A 20,578-nucleotide genomic window follows, 5' to 3' on the forward strand; every position below is an offset into this window, starting at 1 on the left:
TGAAAGCACTAATGAATAAAGATGACTTGACAAAAAGGAGAATATTAAAAAGCATGAATGTGTAAATAATTCTTCAAACAAATGTAAATCCATCTATCCATTTTTCAAACCACTCCTCCTCTTGAGGGTCACAGACAAGCTCGAGCCTATATAAATATTTTAACTAACTTAAATATTTGAATGAACAGCGAAACCTGATTTTTTCCAGTATAAATTCTTACTCATTTCTGAACCCTACACTAACAAATTAATGTATATGTTGAAGTGCTGATCCTGGAAAGTGACTTTAGTCAATAAATTGGATGCACACATACTCTGGACTACCTGCCCACCCATCAAAAGTACAATTATGCAACAAAGCCATTTTTTCTGTGAGCAGCAGATGCCAGAAAACATGTCCACTGTGTCAGCAGGTTACTCAGATTTTAATTGAAATACTTCCTTCAAACAAAGTTTCTCCATTCATGAATTAGGAGTTATCTGGCTATTTTATTTTCCTGAAGGCAACAATCACTTCAAGGTCAAAACCCAAGCAGATCTACAGTGTTGTTGGATGCACAAATTTTCAGTATTGTTAATCAGTAAAAAATAAATACCATTAGATGGTAGCAGTTGTTAGTATAGCCACCACTAGAATGTGCATACACCAAAAATTTCCAAATTACCATTTATTCAACATGCCTTGCCTTTGAATTTATAAATACAACTTGGATCTGTTTTTAATGTTTAAAAATATAGTGTAATACTTCTCATTTAAAGTCTAATAGCAACCTCTGTCTCTTTAGAGAGCATATTAGAGGGATGCACTAAACTGTATTTGCCACCTGCCTGGTACTTTGTAGTCCAATGTAACTTGCCCCATTAATTTACCCTTTATTTGCCCTTTGCTTAGAAAAGTTATTTGAGGGGACTTTCAGAGCTGAGTGCCATTTTTGACTGTAAAATGTAGTCCTATTCTCTGGAGCTTGAAAGAGCTGCCTTGGTTTATAAAATGAAGCGACTGACTTTGCAACCGGGAACCAGATTAAGTGTAAGCGACATCTCTGCTGCGTTTTGTTTATGACTGACTTAAAGTTATCCCACATGGCTTTTCAGCCAATAAGAACCATGCTGACGCAGGGATCTCATCTGTTCATCACAGAGCTTCGCTGACCGCAGTGACTAAACACGCCGGCGCTTGTATTTGATGGCACTCCGAAGATTAATAATTAATCAAAGTCGGCCTTCTCACACTCCTGACGCACACATAGCTGCACATGTGTGTTCTGCTGTGAGTCACTTCACGTATACACAAGCGACGTGCCGAGCGTGGAGTCCATCTGCAGATCTTGGCTCTCCTCGGGGCCTCTGACAGTCCAAGGTCCTTAACCGCTTCAGTTAGAGTTAGTTAAACAGCAGCGGGAAAACGGAACGTGGGAGGGCCCTCACAAAAGGACTTGCAGTTGTCATCTCCTAACTGAAAAGTGACAATACAGTAATTCATCAACCATTGAAAAATTGAGGCTTTAGTTTGCATTTAGGTAGTGACTAGTAAAATCATGCAGCTGGACAGTTATTAGCCAATCATGACGATATAAATGAAGTAGGAGGTGAAAATGAGGAGGTGGTGTACCAGGAGCGCTTCAGTGTGGTGACCGTGGCATTTATCACACCCCTTCACTGCCATTGTGCCACAGAGTGTGAATGAGCGTGTGTGCGTGCATGTGTGTGTCAGACCGAGCTGTCTGGCCTACAGAGACAGGGGAGGGGACAGGAGTGCAAACAGCTGAGGGTACCGACAGCTGGCGGGAAACCCGAGCACCTCTCAGGGGAGAATTAACCCCTTGCTGGCCAACGGAGGCCCCTGAGAACGATGGCCGCAACCTGAGGGTACGGTTATAAAAATTCAGTTTTTTATTTTATTTTTTAAAATTTTGTACTGGCGACGATGTTGATTCCTGACATTGCCAGAACAGTAAAAACAACATGACTGAAAACCGTGTAATACGCAGGCGAGACCGAGTGGTTAGCAGCCCTTGTTACACCAAAAACAAAAACAATTCAACCGTCTGCAACTAGTCCGGTTGTGGTTCGAAAAGTCGAAACAGAAGTAAACACCATAACAACAGAAAAGGCAAATCAAAATGGCACAATTTGATGTTTTAGTGTCTTCGCCATAGCAAGGAGCTCAATTTTCAGAATGGACAAGAGATGCCAACACCTGCTTTGCTGTCAGAAAGCATGTTTGTTCGCCACACTATCATTGTGACCTATATAGTTAACGTTAACTGGCCCACTGGTTGTTTTTTTTTAATTTTTTATTATTATTTTTTTAATACCATACATCTACTGTTCAACAGGCCCCTCTATTAACAGCACAGCTTTTTAGTTCACTGTCAAGGCAGTGCATGGTAACTGCCAGTTATATAGAGCACGTTATGTATAAGACTCAGCTCAATCCAAATTTCTAATGTGCACACCTCAGGTTCACTTCCTGTCTGCTTTAATGACTTACAGAGGGAATCATTGAATCCATCTCTGATGCAACTTTGGTAGGCGGCAAATTTACAGCTTAACTTTAGCCACTCAGCTCGCTACGTTACACATGAGACAGTGAGCTGAGGACACGCTGAGAAAAAGTCAGCTTGGATGAGCAAGGTGAAAGGGGTTTTGGTCTGGACTCAGACATTATAGAAGTCTGAAGCGCATGTGAACAATAACTGATTACACTATGAATATAAAACTTCTGGACAAAGAAGAAAACAAAATCATCAATATCAATTGAAAACTATACACTGGAACCTTATCCCCAGAGGTTGTATAATTGTGATTTTGAATCCAGAGGATGAACAGCGGTCAAGTATGAGTCAGCAAATCTTATACTACTGTATTAGTATGGCAACAAAGAATGCGACTTAGAATGTTTCCTGTACAGTACTTTGCTAAAACTTAAAGCTCCTAACATGTTATGTGAGAGACAATATTGAATTTGCACACACAAAAAATACACCTTTGCTTTAACATGTGAAACTTAGAACATTTCCTATTAGTCACTTGCATTAAAACGACACTGCCTACTTCTCACATTGCAATCACAGTTGGGATAAGTTAACGAAGCAGCAGGATGTGACAATTTTTGATTGTTTCATGTATTGTAGCCTCCCAATTCTCAACGGCATGACCGCTCACAACTCGATGCATTACAAAGGAAGAAAGACACGACAACACAGGACACATTATGTGACACGGATTTCTACTCTGGCAACACATTTCTTTGATGACCTCTCCTCAGTTGCTGACACAATCTCAAAATTGCAAAAGCGAAAGCGGACTTGTTGTAATGACGAGCCCTTCATTCAAAGTTTAAGGTGACAGCTGGCAGACTGCGCTGGTGTTGGTCGGACGACCCATTGTACAGTGTAGTGGCTGGCCGGCTGGCCGGCCGGCCCTCATCTAATCTCCCATTTGCTGGATCCCATCTCGCAGCCTGTCACCCTGCCAGCAACATGGAATTTGCAGCTCCATTTGGGACTGCTAAAAAAGGCAAGGCAGCCCAAGTGGAGGAGGTGCAGCCAATGACTGCTGACCTGTCCAGTTGCTTGCTGTAAAATAAGGAGGTGGAGGGGTGGGAGATTCGGCGTGTGCGTGTGTGCGTGCGTGTGCGCCCGGACGGTACTCTTTCCAAACACTGATTGACCTGACCACTTTCATATGAGTGACTATCAGCAAGGCACCTTCAAAAGGCACATAAAGTTCTGATCCTCATTATTTCTAAGTGGAGGATGACAAGTCAAAAATAATTCACTGGTAAAAATCAGCATCTTAAAATATTTTCAATTGTATTTTTTTCCCTAAATCTATGCTCAACATAAAGATGTTTATACTTTGTTAAAAAAATGCTGACTTCAATCTTTATCCACATTTCTGATGTTCTGTTTCTCTAAATGACAAAAACATGATGCCTAATTTTTTACCGTATTAGATCCAAATTATAAATTAATCTCCAAATAAAACCGGAGATTAATCTAGAAAGGCACAGGAATTCAATTAGGAGTGGGAACGAATGCTTGAGGAGTTACACTACACTACCAATATACAGTACCTGATTTCCTCAAAAGATGCACTATGCACTTTGTCTAGTGTGAACAGGTCAGGAGCAGCATGAGCATTGCCCGCCCCATAAGCTTACTATTTTATTGGATGAATTTAAAGTCATTTAGCTATTGTGCAACACTGGCACGTGGAAGAGACAGGCTATTTAAATGAAGGACCAGCTCTAAAAAAAATAAATAAATAATAATAATAAATAATAATAATAATAATAATAATAATAATATTAATAATAATAATAATAACAAACCAAAGTAATAATGACCTATTAACCACATCAATCTTTATAGGTGTTTTGCTAATTCCTCATATGAAGAAAACTAAGTAACCCATGCCAATGAAAACTATTGGTGAACTCTAATTAATTGTTTCAGACATAAAATATCAAACTGCAGAACTCGTTGTCCTGCCATATGGTTTAAAGGGGACATTCTGAAACTTTTTAATAGCTTGTAAACAAACTGGTGGGTCTCTGGAGTGCCAGGCCACACATCAAACGTGAAATTAAACAACAAAGCAACTGTTTACTTACTGCCTATTTCTGAAAATGTGTCTATGAGCGAGCCATTCTGAATTTACATCCCCCACTGGGTTTCTCAGCCTATGACTTGGCAAATATCTACCAGTCTCAAGCCACATTATCTGAAATTGAATGTCATAACTAAAAGGTCAAATTAAGTTTTGAAATTAAGGATGGCTAAAAGCGTTTGCTTCTGATAAGTGGCACATACTTGACTGTTTGGTTCAGTTGTTGACATGGTGGGTTGTTTGTGATAGCTGATGTTTTGCTACAGATCGGCATCTCTGACAAATGTATTAAGCGTTGTGTACGAAGTGGTGCAACTACAAGTGAAAAGACTCTTAATTTTTTATGGGCACTTCCCTCCACACTCTTGGCTTTGCTTTCACAAGTAGAAACCGTGTGCCTCTTTCAATCTCATAGCTCCATGCTTGGTTGTCCTGGTAACGTGCCTGGCCTTGGCTCTAGAGCAAGTAGTGTGAGATAGGACCACCCCCTCAAAACGGGCTAAGTTTTACGAGGTCTAAATATTGTGTGAGGGAGGGCTGCACGATATTGGAAAAATATGTGATATTGGTGTTGAATATTGTGATACTGATATTATTGTGATATTTAACATGCAGCTAAAGAGATTTCTAATGAGATTTTTTTTTCCACGCAAAATGAACAGGCTCAATGTATTGTTAGCAAGGTAATGCAATTATTGGAATAACTTACAATTATCTATCTATCTAGCTTGTAAATAGTATATATAAATTACGTTATTTAGTGTTAGCAATTCTCCTAGAAATTGTTTTATCGGATGGCAATGCACATTTAAGGTTGCATCTGATTGGTCAGTCAGATAAAGAAAACAACTTTATGTAAGTATTCATTTATTGTACATCTTTAAGATACGCATATAAGTGCCATTATCGCAATGACAATATTTTTTTTTTTAGATATTTTGTGCAGCCCTAGTGTAAGGTGTGCTGTAATTCACAAAAACTATTTTGCAAATAGTGAATGTGTAATGCCTACACAGACATCAGTTTATGCCTGCCTCAGTAATCTTTGTGGCTGCTCTCTTCTTTTTTCTCTCTTTCGCTCTCCTGCTATCCACTTCAGACTGAACTGTTTATACGGCTTTAGACTGAATGACGTACTGCTCCCAATAAATAGTGGCGAGACAGCGCATAGGTGCACCTACTATGCAACCTAAATGTTGCAATTCACTCATTTAATATTCAAGAATAAACAAACAAAAACAAAGAGACCACGTGAAAAATGTTAGATAATGTTACATGTGCTGTCTACCTACAGACTACAATTTATGTACCAGCAAGTACTAGTATCTGGTTCATCACTCTCTAATACAAATATTTAAACTATCAGGAAAAAAGGGCAAACAGAAATTTGACAGACCAGTATCAGTCTGATGTCACGTCGTAAACATCACATACAGCATTTCAGAGGACACGGCTAATAGGATGAAGACATTCAGATTGGAGAGTTCAACTATCAGTCCATTCATTCATTTTCAGTACTAGAGTCCTAGGGAGAGTATCTATCCCAGCTGACTTTGTGTAAGAGTCAGGGTAGACCTAGAATCCATATTTAAGTTAGTAAAAACTTGATTGCTCACACAGACATCTTACATGTACCAAACAGGCTATATTGGCATCTTTAAATAGGCTACGGCATCAGAAATGCAGGTGCAATTCAACAACGCAGAGCGGAGCCAGCGTACCACAGGCAAAATGAAAAGCAAATAACTTTCAAACGGCAATAACAAAAAGCATGGCGATATATTGTAGATTTTGCTGTCACTCAGTAATGTTTTTCTTTGCCATCTACAAACTTACTTTTGCACTTGCAGTGTTCTCCCAAATGTTCCACGGTGAAAACCATAAGAACGCAAAACCCTCTTTTTATGGCGCCCTCCACCACTTTTACAACTGTTGCCAACAGCGTGTGTAATCTGCTACAGTGTGAACTTTGCAAGCGCTATTTGGATCTTACTAAAAGATGGCAATCTTAGTATTACACGTGCAACACACCCACCAACAGCCCACACAATTGTCTCTTTGCTAAGAACCTGCAGATTGATGTACATGTCAGGCTCTGCTAACCATTACAGGATTGATCAGGATGAGGGTGGTGCACATTGCAGGGGTGGCCACACTGGTTCCCCAAACAAGAGAAACAACACCAAACACTAGGGGTGCACCGATCACAATTTTCCAGCCGATCACCGATCCCCAATCTTTTAAAAAGTCTGACCTGCCGATCCCGATTTTTGCCGATACCGATTTTTTTCATGTAAAGCAGCTTATATTTTCAGTGTTCCAGTCTTGTTTCATTGGAAAACAATGAACAACATTGGCGAAATAATACAAATGGGTTGTTTTAACTGCACATGAAGTAGTTCTATCAAATAAAAATACAAATCCTTTTAGTCATCTCAACAGAAGAGGCTTTTTTTCAGACCTCTGAGGAGGGAGATGAGATTGGTGGAAAAGATCAGTTTATTTTTCAGGGATCGGCCGATCACCGATCTTCCAAAATTAAGGAAATCGGGGCCGATAAATCGGCTGGCCGATCGATCGGTGCACCCCTACCAAACACGATACAAAGTATCGTTCAAATGATCACATCGCAGCCGCTCATATCAACATCAGCGCTCCGTATCGCTATATGAGTAGCGGGGTCGGTGGGAGGTGGGGAATCACAGGACTCCAAAAGACAGCTGCAGCTTATAAGGAATGTGAGGGGCCTCACGCCAAGAGAGCAAGCAGGGAAACCATACCATATATGGAAACGGGAGCAATCTAAATTTTATCAATGAGCGAAGCGGGCATGAGAGTGGCTTAACATGCAAAGCTTGGCCTCCCATCCTTGACGGAGTATGTACGCGTTAGCGAGGGCCTTGGAAAAACAGCACGCAGGCAAACAGGCCTGAGAGTGTCCATCGTCCAAGAGGAGAACGTAAGCCGTCTAAACAGTGGAGACAATCTTGGCTCCAGCACGTGACTGTATGAAGGTGCGGACAGCGAACGCCGTCTGCTGAGTAATAGAATTACTTCACTTAGTTCAAACTCACAGAACTCTGAAACCAAGCAGTGGCAAATAAATAAATAATCAATAACTTCTCAGTTATTATATTTTATTGCCCTCCGCCATAATCAACAACAGCCAAGATTACATTATTATCAGAAGCTGATGCTAGGAGCATTGTTAGCTATGACTCCATGCTAACTATGCACTCTCCTTACCTTTTTGGCTGCCATTGGCTACAAAAACTCTGTGTGGGTGTGGTTATTATTATGTTGCAGTAGGAATTTCAAAAACAGGAAGGTTAAAAAAATTGCTTGGTTGCTTACTTTCATATATGATGGCACTCGAGAGACATTATTTTTATATCAACATTAAAAAGTCAATTTTCCACAATGTCTCCTTCAAGATGTTCATTTGCAGCGCTTCATTTTTAGTTCATGGTTTGAAATAGACAAGACCCCATTTTATAAGATACTGTTGTAAAGGATCAACATCTCAACCCTCCCCCTCCCTGGAAAACCCCTTTTTGTGATTGGTTGATTTCAGGAAGTGAGCCAAGGGGCAGCGTCCGTGCACTTTGTCCCTGTACGTCATAGATGCAGCGTCCCTGGAGTACACTGTGGACAAAAAGCAGCTGGCCTAGGATGATCAAAAATATAAATAATATATTGGAAAATGTACAGCGGAGTTGTGTAAGCTGTTTCTTCCTGCTAACTCAAAGTAATTAAATCTTAAGGATGGCGATGAGGTAGGTTTGCTGGGATCGTTGGTATGGATGAATTGTTGGATGGATGCAATTATGCAAACACAGCCAAAATGTTAGTCTTGCTCCAAACCAAAGCAGACAAAGCCCAAATGAAGGGAAGCTGATCACAATGCTGCAGCTAAAAAAACAAAACAATCAGCACACACTAGTCTACGTTAACACAGCACTCTGGTCCATTTAGAGCCTTAGAGCCTGTTTACACCAGGCAGTACAGTTTGACTACATTTGATACTGTACACACTTTTTTTCTTTTCTTTTTTTTTCTCTTTCATTTCTATTTTCAAAAGTAGTGAAGAATACTAAAATAACTTATCTGTATTGGCATTAATTGAAGTGGTACACTTGCTAAAGGGTGGCTCTAGACATCTGCAGTTTCTTGATTGATTTATGAAGTATTGCCATTTTCAACGTAATGGGGAAAAACATAACACATTTTCTTTATTAAACAAATGGCACTTTTCCACTAGAGATACACCAAAGATTTTTGCACGGCTGATACCAATATTTTGACTTTGACTTTTGGCTAGGGTACTAAAGAGAAAAATGTCCACACGCCTGTCCTCACTTATGATGATGATGATGATGATAATGATGATGAATGAATGAATGTGCTCCACCAACGACTCGAGTGACCAATAGCAGTACCTGACCAGGTACAAGAAATACCACCATCTTCTTTTGTCAACGGAAAAGCACCAATAGTGACAAGAGAAATGTCGAACCGAGTGCAGTGGAAAGAGCTTAGGATTTTTCACTTGCATCAATAAGTCAAGAAAAGAAAAAAACATGTCCTCCATTGTACTTTTTATTCTGTGTTGCACTACCGCTGTGAAATATCTAACGGGAAGCAGGGCGCTTTAGCGACAGCGTTCTCTTCCTTGAGACCTGAGAACTTGACATGGCTGCCTCTCTGAGCCGAGCTGGATTTACACTGCATGGTTCAAGTGACACAATTCAGACGTTTCATATGCGGAAGAAACATACCGTGCACTGAATCAAAATCAAAATCAGGCACTTGAACTTGTAGCGTAAATAAATCCAGCTTATGTGTCAGATACGTCACAGCTCACCAATTACTGAATACACAAGAAAAAGATGAAACTTGCCTGCTAAAATCCTTTAACATTAAAAATGTATTCATTATTATTAATCCAACTGACAAGAAAGAGAACAAAGTTTTGGAGACACTTAACTGATTTTCGCAGCCCTGTGTCTTATCCATAGCTGAAGTAGATAAACATGGAGGCGCTTCATATAGTAGGCGTACGTGTTTCTCAGTCTAACGCAAACCAGATCTGCTGTGATTTATCTTGAGCGGTGTTACGAGGCTTTCCTGGAGGAGAGGTCAGCGGGGTTCACAGCAGACAGCTACCTTATCGGCCTCATCCCCAGTCCAGGGTATTTTTTATTTCATTTAAATAATTCGGTGCTTAGAGGCCTCACACTCAACGGGCAAGAGTTAAAAAGAAAAAAAAAAAGTGTGTTTATAATAGGACTGATTATTTTCAATATGGCTTGTGGGCTTCATTTATATGTTGGTTAAAGCTTTTTTTTTTTTTTTGTTTTTTTTTTTTTTTTTTTTCTTCCCCACACAGAGTGAGGCTTCCATTTTAAACAAAACAAAACACAAAAGATTTCACTGATTGCAAAGCACAGCGTGACTGTTCAGTACGTCTCATAAGAGTTGAAACGGTGAACTCTAAATTGGCTTCGGAAAAATAACACAGTAACAGAAACAACAATGGAGGACATCCAGCATTTCATGTGCTTCTTTCTTAGCCTCGGTGAAGGCGAGCTTTGTTTGAGAAAAAGGCACATTTTCTCGTTCCAACTCATTACTATTTACTATTGTTGCAAGGGGTTTATTAGTCCCCTACTTTTGAGTGGAATCTCAAAATTCAAATGTACAATTCAGAATTCATTTAACGATATGTAACAGTAACAGGAAGTCACATTCTGACTCTGGTCCAATTTACGGTTATGTCACTGCAGTAGAAATGGAACTCTATTGTACATCGAGAAACCTTTGTATATGAGAACGGGTGTTCTAATGTGAAGAGACCAATGATGACAATTTGTCCCTAGAACAGATTAAATAAAGTGTCGTTAATTTGTAATATTTTAACAAATTGGAGGATGATCAGCTTCCTTGACCAGAACAGATATTTGACCTGCTGTATTTCAGTCTAGATCCACCCTTTGGCTACAGATAACTTAATTTAGTAGTACCCTACATTTGAAAGAACTAAACCAAACTATACCACTTGGTGGAAACAGAGCTTTAACGACTCACCTTAGTGTCGCCCATGCTCTCCGACTCGGACACCTGGTAGGTGAGGTCCGTCTCCTCGAAGCCCGTCGCACTCATGCGCTGGTCTGTGGAGGGGTCCGAACGCGGCGGCGAGTCCGGCGAGTTGAGGCACGTTTGGATCAGCGCTTTGCCCGTTTCACTGGTGATCATGGGCTGGAGTTTACGCGTGGCGAACGTGTAGACGTGACCCGTTTCGCTGGCCACGAGCAGCAGAACTTGAGTTCCGGTCAGGGTGGAGAGCTCGTAAGCCTGGTGAGGACGGAGTGGTTACAGGTTAGCACTTGGTTCATGGAGTGACTGAATGAGAGCTGCATAATTTCAATCTATCTTCAAAGAGGATCAATATTGTTTCCCTCCTAATTAATAACTTGATAAATGAAAACAAAAAAAAGCTGAACATCTGGAACAAACAACCTAGTCAAGAAAACACTGCTTAACTAAATATAGCCTGGTAGTCAAGTGTGACGTGTCGTTCAAATGAAGCCAAAATAACGTCAAGATAAGGCTTCCAGAATAGAGCGTGTGATAGCGTTGAGAGACTGATTGCAGCAGGGCAGCCGGTTGCACAGGAAGGGGGAGTGACAGTGGGCCAGGCCCGGGGCAGAATGCGATTGGCTGGAAACCACGAGGCCACCAGCGCACTCTGCGTTATTGTAATATATAATGCAGCTTGCAGACGCTCGGCCCACCCGGTGCACAACACAAGACAACACACGCCAGATGAAACGCGGCAAGGCTGCACTCAGAATGAACTTGCGAAGAAGCCTTTCTATCTAAATGACTCATCACTTATGTGGAGGATGTGTGTGATGCTGCCAAGGCACCGAGCCGTCGCCATCACCTCGCTACACTCAGCGGGAGCCAGAGCTGCAGTTAGCTGATAGAACCTAAATTGGTTTATTACGCCGTAATGGAAGCGTGCAATCGAGCATGGGACTTTTAACATTGCGATGCTGTAATGATACCAGTACTGTTGGCTCAATGATCACCACGTGTGCACGTCAACAGAATACACTGGGGTAAAGAAACTATAAAGAAGCCTCGAAGATGCAGGGGGTGAAGCAAGCAGCTCTTATTAGCTCTTTAATGGCGGTGAGGGAGTAGTGTCAAAAAGCCAGGACAGAAAAGGACTAATTTGTCAATTTGGGGATGCTTTGGTTGCGCTACAAGCGAGACAATGACTTCACTGTGCACCATTCTCCTCATAAATATTCACAACTGCAGGGGGGTTGAGGGGGGTTAAATTTATTGGCTCCGCCGCCACACAACTTTTCAGACACTTGACCATAAAGATGTGTGACACATTTATGATACACATATAATAATATAAGAGAGAAAGCAATTACGTTTAGTCATTGTTTTCACCATGGAGCAATTTGGAGCGCATTGCAAGCACACAATAAGACAAACAGAAATGAAATCTAATGTTTTTTTGTTTTTTTTAATCAGTTTGAGGAAGCCAAAAATGGATAAAAGTCATTTTTTGTTTGATTGAACTTGTCCTGAACATTGTGTTTAAATTTTGCGACAGCACACATGAAAAACTGCTCTGTAAGAGGCCAGCACCAATTTATACAACGGGTTAAAAACAAATTACCCAGACTCAAGGAAAGGCGTAATTGATAGCTTTGTCATACGTGATAGTATAGCACCTGATTTTCTGGTGTGGTATTTAAAGACGCAAAATCAGCCATCCCATCGCAATGTTTCTCAGCTTTGATGAATCACATTACACATGCTAAATTTATTTATTTGTATATATTCCTCCCAAGACACACCAAATGAACTAGGCAGTTACTAATTTACTTAGTGGATTAGCTTCCACATCTATATGCATGGGCAATCACGTTTATGCATGTTTTTGCATGTGCAAACCTTTAGTAAATCAATCAGGCCCAATAAAGTTAAGGGATTATGTATAGTCAAGCTACAACGTGTTTAGATTTGGAAATTCCCTCACTGCAAAACAGCAAACAAAAAAACATCCAGCAAGTTTGTGAACAAGTGACAGCGCACACGATGACATTGAAGTATTGGAAAAATGTGGGAATTTACTCTTTCACACACAAGGCCGCTTATTCCAAGTGGTGACATTGTGATTGTGGGGCCGCTTCGATGTACTGCCAAATTCTATGAAAATTATGAGTGGTACAGAAACGAACATTCAATTGCCGGTCATCCGCTCCGATAGACATACGTACGGTCAGCATGCCGATTGCACGCACCCGCAAACTTGCAACATCTGTGATCATCATAAATCTACACATTTTAGACTGGACTGAACTTTATTGTGGGAAGCCTCAGCACACCATTTGCAACAATCATGGCATCAAATCCACATCTTGACTTACACATAGCTGTGACGTTGACACATTATTTCGGCAACGGAGAAGTGTCCCCTTAGATATAGACAGATTTGTGAGGCAAATTTGAGCGAATGAGCCATTTGCCTGTAAAGGTTGCTCAGTTAGACATCTTGCATGGACATTTTACCTGACAGTGGTGTGCTTTTGTTTGTAATTGCAAATGCAAATGCAAAAAATAAAAAAATAAAAATAAAATTAAAAAAAAAAAGAAAAAAAAGAGAAAAAAAAAAGAAAAACCAACCAGACATCTCACATCTCTATAACTGACTTGACATTTATTGGACTGAAGGCTATCTCATTTAAATTCCAAAAAGTGTTTCAAAAAATCTACCAGTACTTGCCAAGCTGAGGTTTTGTGAGATCCGATGAAGTTTAACATGACATCACGCAGGATGGCAGTTTAGGCTGAAATTTTGCAACCGCGTGGACATTGCAGCAGCTGTTGCAAGTGCAGTCTGGGCCTTGCAGTATCAGCAGCTCATGAGCAACAGCCACAAAAGTCAAAATAAAAGTACATTGCAGGTTGATTAAAATTACATAAGGTGTGACAACAGAAGACGCATTATCATTTGTACTGAAGCCAAGTGAAGGCCGTGCTAGTTATGCAGCGAGTTATTTGGGCGTAGCCATGTCAGCGACATGGCTACGCTGCGAATGAACACACAACTGCTGTTGACAAAAGGGGAACACAGTTGCTAATGAAGCAACCTGCTACTTGAGAGCCAGTTAAGAATTCCTCCAAGAGGGGAGATTCCTCAACACATCCTTCAAAACGAGATTAACCTCTTGATGCTAAAACCAAAACAAACAAAACACTGAAACCTATGTATCATGCTTTATCCTTGTGTTCTAACAACACTTTTAGACAGTCCCTCCCCACAGCGTGTCAAATGATGTTCATATTTCCAAGAGCCTACATAAAGAAACCTCAGTTTCCACGACAACGATCTGAGATACATAGAAGAAGAGGGCGTGATAAAACAAGCAAAATGCAGCAGGCTACAATGTGCATTTGCCTTGTCAAGCTAAAAAAAAATAAAAATAAATAATAGCATCAAGATTTTGTGATAGCTACACTTGACTCCATGCAGAACTTGAACTACATAACACAACACACACAGCCCGTGAAGGCATGCGTGCACAAGCAACCCCGCGCTCGTCTGCTGTCCTCTGGTTTGTGCGTCTCTGGGGTTTAATCAGCTGTTGGCACCTAAAGGCCTGCTGCCGCTTTGCCCGCCACATGGCCGCTGCCTGCGAGCAGCGTGCCGCTTCGGTGGCGCGAGGGACAGCCTGCGCACCGAGGGCTGTCCTGGCAACCGCTCACTGCATTAGGTGCTCCGGTGCATAGTGTTTGAAATGAAAAGAATACATCAGAAGGGTAAAGTCGAAAAAGTTACTTTACTACTAGTGAGCTTGAAAGCATCATGTGTGAAGGGACTTGCAGGTTGCCATGGTCATAAACAGAAGTGTCATTTTCCCATGTCTAATTGAAACTCATTCCTTGTCGTGCACTGGCTTTCATAATATTTCAAATACACTTTCGACTGATCACTTCCTGGGTTTGAATATTAGGTTAGCCTGTCTGTCTGTCTGTCTGTCTGAGGGTTAGCGGTCCGATCCAATCATTGATGATCATGCCACACTTTTTGGCCTATCTTTGCTGCACGGAATTTGGTGCCTGGCTACTGTCAAATTGTGGCTGTTGTGATATGTGACTTTTTTGTTATTGCAAGACCTTCATACTAACTGTGTCAAACAAAAAAAGAAATGGTCGGACGAATATGTGCAATATGAATTCACAAACGGTATATAACAGAACATATGATGTCCCACAGGGTTTAATTCTGGGGCCTCTGCTTTTTTCATTCTAATTGCAGTCCCCGGGTTCCATCTTAACGTTACTCTCCCTGTTCATTTTGTTCACTAGTAAACTCTAGTATTCCTATGTCAGGGGTCTGCAACCTGCGGCTCTGGAGCCACAAATGGCTCTTTGGTCCCTCTCCTGTCGCTCCCTGTGGATCTCAAAAAAAAAGAAAAAAAAAAGTAGAAACTATTATTAACCATGCATCGATCCATTTTCTTAACCGCTTTTCCTCACAAGGGTCGTGGGGGTTGCTGGAGCCTATCCCAGCTGGCTTCAGGCAGTCGGCGGGGTACAACCTGAACTGGTTGCTAGCCAATCACAGGGCAAACAGAGACAAACAATCATCCACACTCACAATCACACCGAGAGACAATTCTGAGCATCCAATTAACCTGCCAAGCATGTCTTTGGAATGTGGGAGGAGACCGGAGTACCCGCAGATGACCCACGCAGGCACGGGGAGAACATGCAAACTCCACCCAGGAAGGCCGGCGCCTGGACTCGATCTTGTGTCCTCAGCACTGGGAGGCGGACGTGCTAACCACTCAACAATGTGCCGCCAGAAATTATTTTTACATATTTAATCTTTTTTGATAAAATACAATTTAAATGAATTAAAGATTTAGATAAAAAAAAAAATAAAATAATAATTTTAAGTTGTCAGAAAAAGACACACAAGATAGATAAAGTATTTTTAATGACCACCAATGTCCCTGAAATTCCCTAAAATGAGAATTTAATAAAAAAGGCAGAAAATGTTCAAAAAATAACCTTAAAATATTCAAAAACAAAAGAAAGGCATTAAATTACCATGACATATATTTAGAATGGTCAAAAAAGTCAGAAAATTTTGTGTGGGGTGGGTGGGGGTTTGGGGGGTGGAAAACATAAAAAAAAAAAAAAAAAAAAAGTAACTATAAAATGTTCCAAAACAAAGGAAGAAACCCCCAAAATGACAATAAAATGTCCAAAAAAAAATGACAAAAATGAAATGCAGAAAAATTAAGTCTGAAAAAGTACCCACCCTCTTAAAAAAAAATAAAAATAAAAAAAATAAAAAATAAAAAAAATAAATCAAAAATCTGAAGACGAAAGGTACAAGAACTATGAATGTATAAGTATTAGATGCTGCTGTCACACGGTTTCCTTCATCACACAATCTTCAAATGTTTTGCAACTCCGAGTCCAGACAAATCTTTGCTTATTTATTTGTCCTAAATGGCTCTTTTGACTGGAACGGTTGGTAACCCCAGACCTATTATATCTTGAATTTGAAAAAAAAAAAAAAAAAAACCTGAAATTTAAAAATAAATAAATAAATCGTATTTTATTGTTCAAAAAAGAAGGGTTCCATGAATGCACATAGGAAAATGGTGGGGTTCAGTACCTCCAAGGTTAAGAATCACTGTTTTTTTTTTTTTGTGTGATTGTGAGCGTGTGGTTGTTCGTCTGAATGTGCCATAATTGGCTGGGGACCTGTCAAGGATGAGATAGACTCTAGTTTGTAGAGTTGAATTATCACCAAAGTCAATTCTGCTCATAAACACATGTCTGAATGAATGCAAATATTAGGTACACCTGCAGATTGTATGCAATAATTCTGCGCTTACAGGGTCAATCTGTTCACTTTTATGAGGTGTTGCATTATCATGATAGGTCATCATGTAGGACAAAAGACGGAGCATTATGACCTAAGTGCAGGTGTACCTAATGGTTTGTTTGTATACGCCTGCAAGGGAGGCAAAACGGGTGACACTTGCAAACGACTGCAGTGCATGCTATGTTGTGACTCACCTTCTTCATAATGCCAGTCTTCCTCTTGCTGAAAGTGGTGTAGCGTCTCAACTTGTTGTCAATAAATTCCATCTTGATCTTGACACGACCACGTGTCTTCTTCCCCGGCTTGGCCCCCGCCACCCCCCCGGGAACCAGACCGTATCCTCCGGGAGTTCCTCCGACCTCCTGGCCCGTGACAGCGGCTTCCATTTCGGTTCTCTCCCGCTTCACCCCTCTCCTGCTGTCTCCGAGCGAACCCACCGGGTCGTCGTCATCCCCCGAGTCCGAGTCGTTGTCTGAGCCGCTGCACAGAGGCACACTCTCTCTATCCGGGTCGAACCTGGCTCCGTGAGGCAGCACGATCCCCGCATTGAGACCCACCATGCCGCCCTGTATGGCGGCCTGAAGCGGGCTCACGCCGGTCCCGTTCCCGGACCTCACACCTCGTGGACCCCCCGGACCGTTCGCCCCCAGCATCCCGAGCGCTTCCCTGGTTCCGTGCCGCCCGGTCCCGCTCGCGTTCTCCCCAAGCCCGACTGAAGCTTGCCCTGCTCGGATCAAGACGGGACGATTCCCGCCACCGACAGGAGCCGAACCGAGCCCGACGGTACCTCTAGTTGAAGCTGACGCGTTTCCTTGTGGTGCCGACCCAACCTGGCTCGGTAACATTCTACTTTGTAGCGCGACTGTGTTTGACGCCAGCCCACAATGCTGGAGCTCGTAAATGACTGACAAAACGCATGCACGGCCGGGTCACAGAATGTAAACAAAGCGGCTCCGTTGGCGTTTCGACAGAGTCCAGGAAAGAAGGGAAACAAACTTTGATAAGTGATGCTGCCCAATAGACCCCCGTAAGCAGCCTCAGTTCGCTTCGCCCTCCTCTAACGTCCAAAACTCTCAGCACTTTCTCAAAAAGGAAAAGGCGGAAAGCGCCCGCCATGTTGTTCCGCCATAGCAGGTAGTCCGGGTTGTGAACTGAAACCAAGGCAAACAATGACAAGCTAGTGACATAATAATACTCAATTGTTCAACAATAACGTAATCTAACCAGTTTCGTGTTTTGGAATGGATGATTAAGCAACATTTCAGCTTAGCGTTTAAACCTGCGGAGTAATATGATAGCACAGGAACTACTTTCCTCCTTATAAAGAGATACTGTTTCCTTATATGGTGTTGTCGCTCCTTATTTGGTGAGTCACAGCGGTGCCTCCCGATTGGCTGAGGATTATCACAGGCGTGCGGCTATTGGTCGCAAGCGTGCTCATTTGCATAAATACCAACATGGTTGCGCTACCGACAACGTCATTCTGGCAGAGGCACCAAAATAACGAAACGTTCAAGTTTTGTTGCCTACTCACCATTGGTCCTAACTGTTGAAAATAAGTATTGATTAGTTTACATTTATGATACTGTATATAACGTAATATACAATACAGAAATGTACTTATTGTATGTTTAAAAAATAGTCAATTTGTCAAAGCATATATTAAAAAACAAGTGTAACAGTTTAGTCAATCAATCTCTCTGAGGAATGATCATTGAGATTAAGCATAGCGCCGCCATAACCATAAATAACACCCATGCATTAAAAAAAAGGGGGAAAAAAAGTCACTTAACATTAGTTGCTTAAACAGAGAAAGAAGAGTGGAGTACGACTTACCAATACAGTAGGCTACTTAAGTAGATACTCTTAATTATGTGGAGTCTAGCATTAAGCTAACTAAACAAATACTAACTGAACAATAGAGTCACTAAAGCATTACATCATCACCGCCTAGAAATGAAAAATGGTTGGACTGATGTTTTGAGGATGCCTGCAGCACTTTTGATGAAGATCTTGTACTGTATATTGTCCAGCCGGCATAGTCGATGATTTAAAAGGGAGTCAATACACATACCGCCCTCTAGAGGCACGTTAAGGAATTTACACTGGTAAGACTGCTGGAAGGAAAACATGGAAATAGGTTTGCATCTGGTTAACAGTCAAGTCGTGTCTGCTTATATAATTTATTGTTTTGTATTATTAGGTCAGTCCAGTATGATTTGGCGCTTTATAATTAACTGATACAAGAATACAGAATATTTTTATCACTGACAGTGACAGCTGTTTACCGAAGTGTTTTAAAAGTCAGCATGTAGAGGCCTGTCTGAAATATGAAGGCGTACAGTAGTTTCCTACATTATTGTGCACCAACATAATTTGCCAAGAGCTCATAAGATCAGTTCACAGGTTGCAACAATTTACAGATGGACACATATGAAAGTGTTCGCAGCTACTGCAACTTGGATAAGAACTATCAAATGTATTTCATGTATTGTACCCGACACGTGCATATAATCATCAGATGTAATGAAACAGATTTATTTAAGTCTGCCTTTATAAAGCTATAGTTCTGTAAGTATTTTGCTGTGGCACTTCAAATATTTAACTACATGGAAGCTAAGAAGTAACTAGGCATTAAAATTGCTAAGAAAATCCATATTCCTATTACAAATTTATTGAAATGAATGTTTTTCTTCCATTGTACAAGAGAAAATGGAAAGAAAGAAAAAGCGATACAAGAATGTAAGTTGAAAGTAGCAAGAAATAAAGTAATTTTAGCTAACTCCTGAATGGTCTAGTGACTAGGCATCTAGAACATAAGAAATACAAAAATTACAAACAAGAAAAACAAAATCACTTTGTTGTCTGTTTAAAAATGATTTGTAAAGATTTCAGTGGTACTAAAAAAATCTACAAAGCAATCCATAATATGCCTAGTTACTTTTCACCCATACTATATGTCAGATAAAACTGATAATTACAGTATCATTGTAAAAACAGCTTAAATAATTATTTTATTAAATTCAGGGTTGTACCTCATGTTGTGGCCAGTGAGTATAATTTACTTCTCTCACATCGCTTGCAGGTTGTTAAATGGCAACCTTTTAGACACAACAAATTGAGTAAAAACACTGAACCTTTATTGACAGCAGTATGTATACTTGTGTTTATATCCATACATAATTGTGGACTTTTGCTGAAACAGATTAAAAAAAAAAAGCCTAGATGTGAGTGCCTCATACAAACATTACACTAACACAACGTATAAAAACTTTATGAACAAAGGCATCTGATTCTTGTAAAAAAAAAAAAAAGAAAAAAAAAAAGTGAAAATAATTTTTAGATAATCCTTCATTTACCAGGCACTTAAGTACTGGTGACCAGCAGTCACTCTGTTGACCATCTTTTTGTTGGCATTTTAGCTGCTCGGCCAGGCTATACGTACACTGAGCTGGATCATGACAACAAACCTTCCTACTATAAACCAATCGAAAACAACACAGGACCTTCATTATAAATAAACAGGCACCTGCAGAGAGACAAACGGGGATGTTTTAGGTGAAGTTAGTGCAAGGCCTCTAACATTATGTACACTGGTCCCCCTTTTGCAACATTGCACACAGAAATAAACAACTGTGATTGGACCTCTCTGCAAAGAAGCATGCCGCAAGTTCAACGCACTTGGGGATGGATTCTTGCCATTTGGACACCATCACAACAAGGTAACATGTTATGAGAGCACCTCAAGGTTAATTAAAACAACACACACTCATTTATACAAAATCTCCATCGGAACAGTCTTATCATTTCTTGGGCGTATACTAAAAGATAGTTCATCATCATAACAGAGGCCTGTTTTTAAAACAAGTCCGCTCATGTTGCAAGTGTAACAGACGCCTTCATGCAAACAGCTGCACATACTGGAGCTTATATAGTCCACAAACACACACTTGGAGCATCCGTCTGGTCAGAAGTGATGATGAGGATGCAGATGAGTGGTGGATAGGTTGACGCTTTGTTTGATAG

General features: G+C 40.8%; 1 protein-coding gene across 8 annotated transcripts in view; it reads right to left on the minus strand.

Annotated features, from left to right (window-relative positions):
- Positions 1-17,649, minus strand: part of srfb (serum response factor b) — a 29,045-nt gene extending 11,396 nt beyond the window's left edge. For 3 of the 8 annotated variants that reach the window (XM_077495134.1, XM_077495129.1, XM_077495128.1), the window contains exons 1-2: positions 16,747-17,646; positions 10,705-10,971 (exon numbers count right to left, since the gene is read on the minus strand). In XM_077495134.1, the coding sequence (XP_077351260.1) occupies positions 10,705-10,971; positions 16,747-17,397 (918 nt within the window). In that variant the 5' untranslated portion in view covers positions 17,398-17,646. Of the gene's footprint in view, positions 1-10,704; positions 10,972-16,746 lie in introns of all 8 variants that reach the window. The other 5 variants (XM_077495133.1, XM_077495131.1, XM_077495135.1 and 2 more) reach the window with 3 other exon arrangements.
- Between the last annotated feature and the right edge of the window lie 2,929 nt (positions 17,650-20,578).

Source organism: Festucalex cinctus, chromosome 14 (genome assembly GCF_051991245.1).
Source record: "Festucalex cinctus isolate MCC-2025b chromosome 14, RoL_Fcin_1.0, whole genome shotgun sequence".
Lineage (NCBI taxonomy): Eukaryota > Metazoa > Chordata > Actinopteri > Syngnathiformes > Syngnathidae > Festucalex > Festucalex cinctus.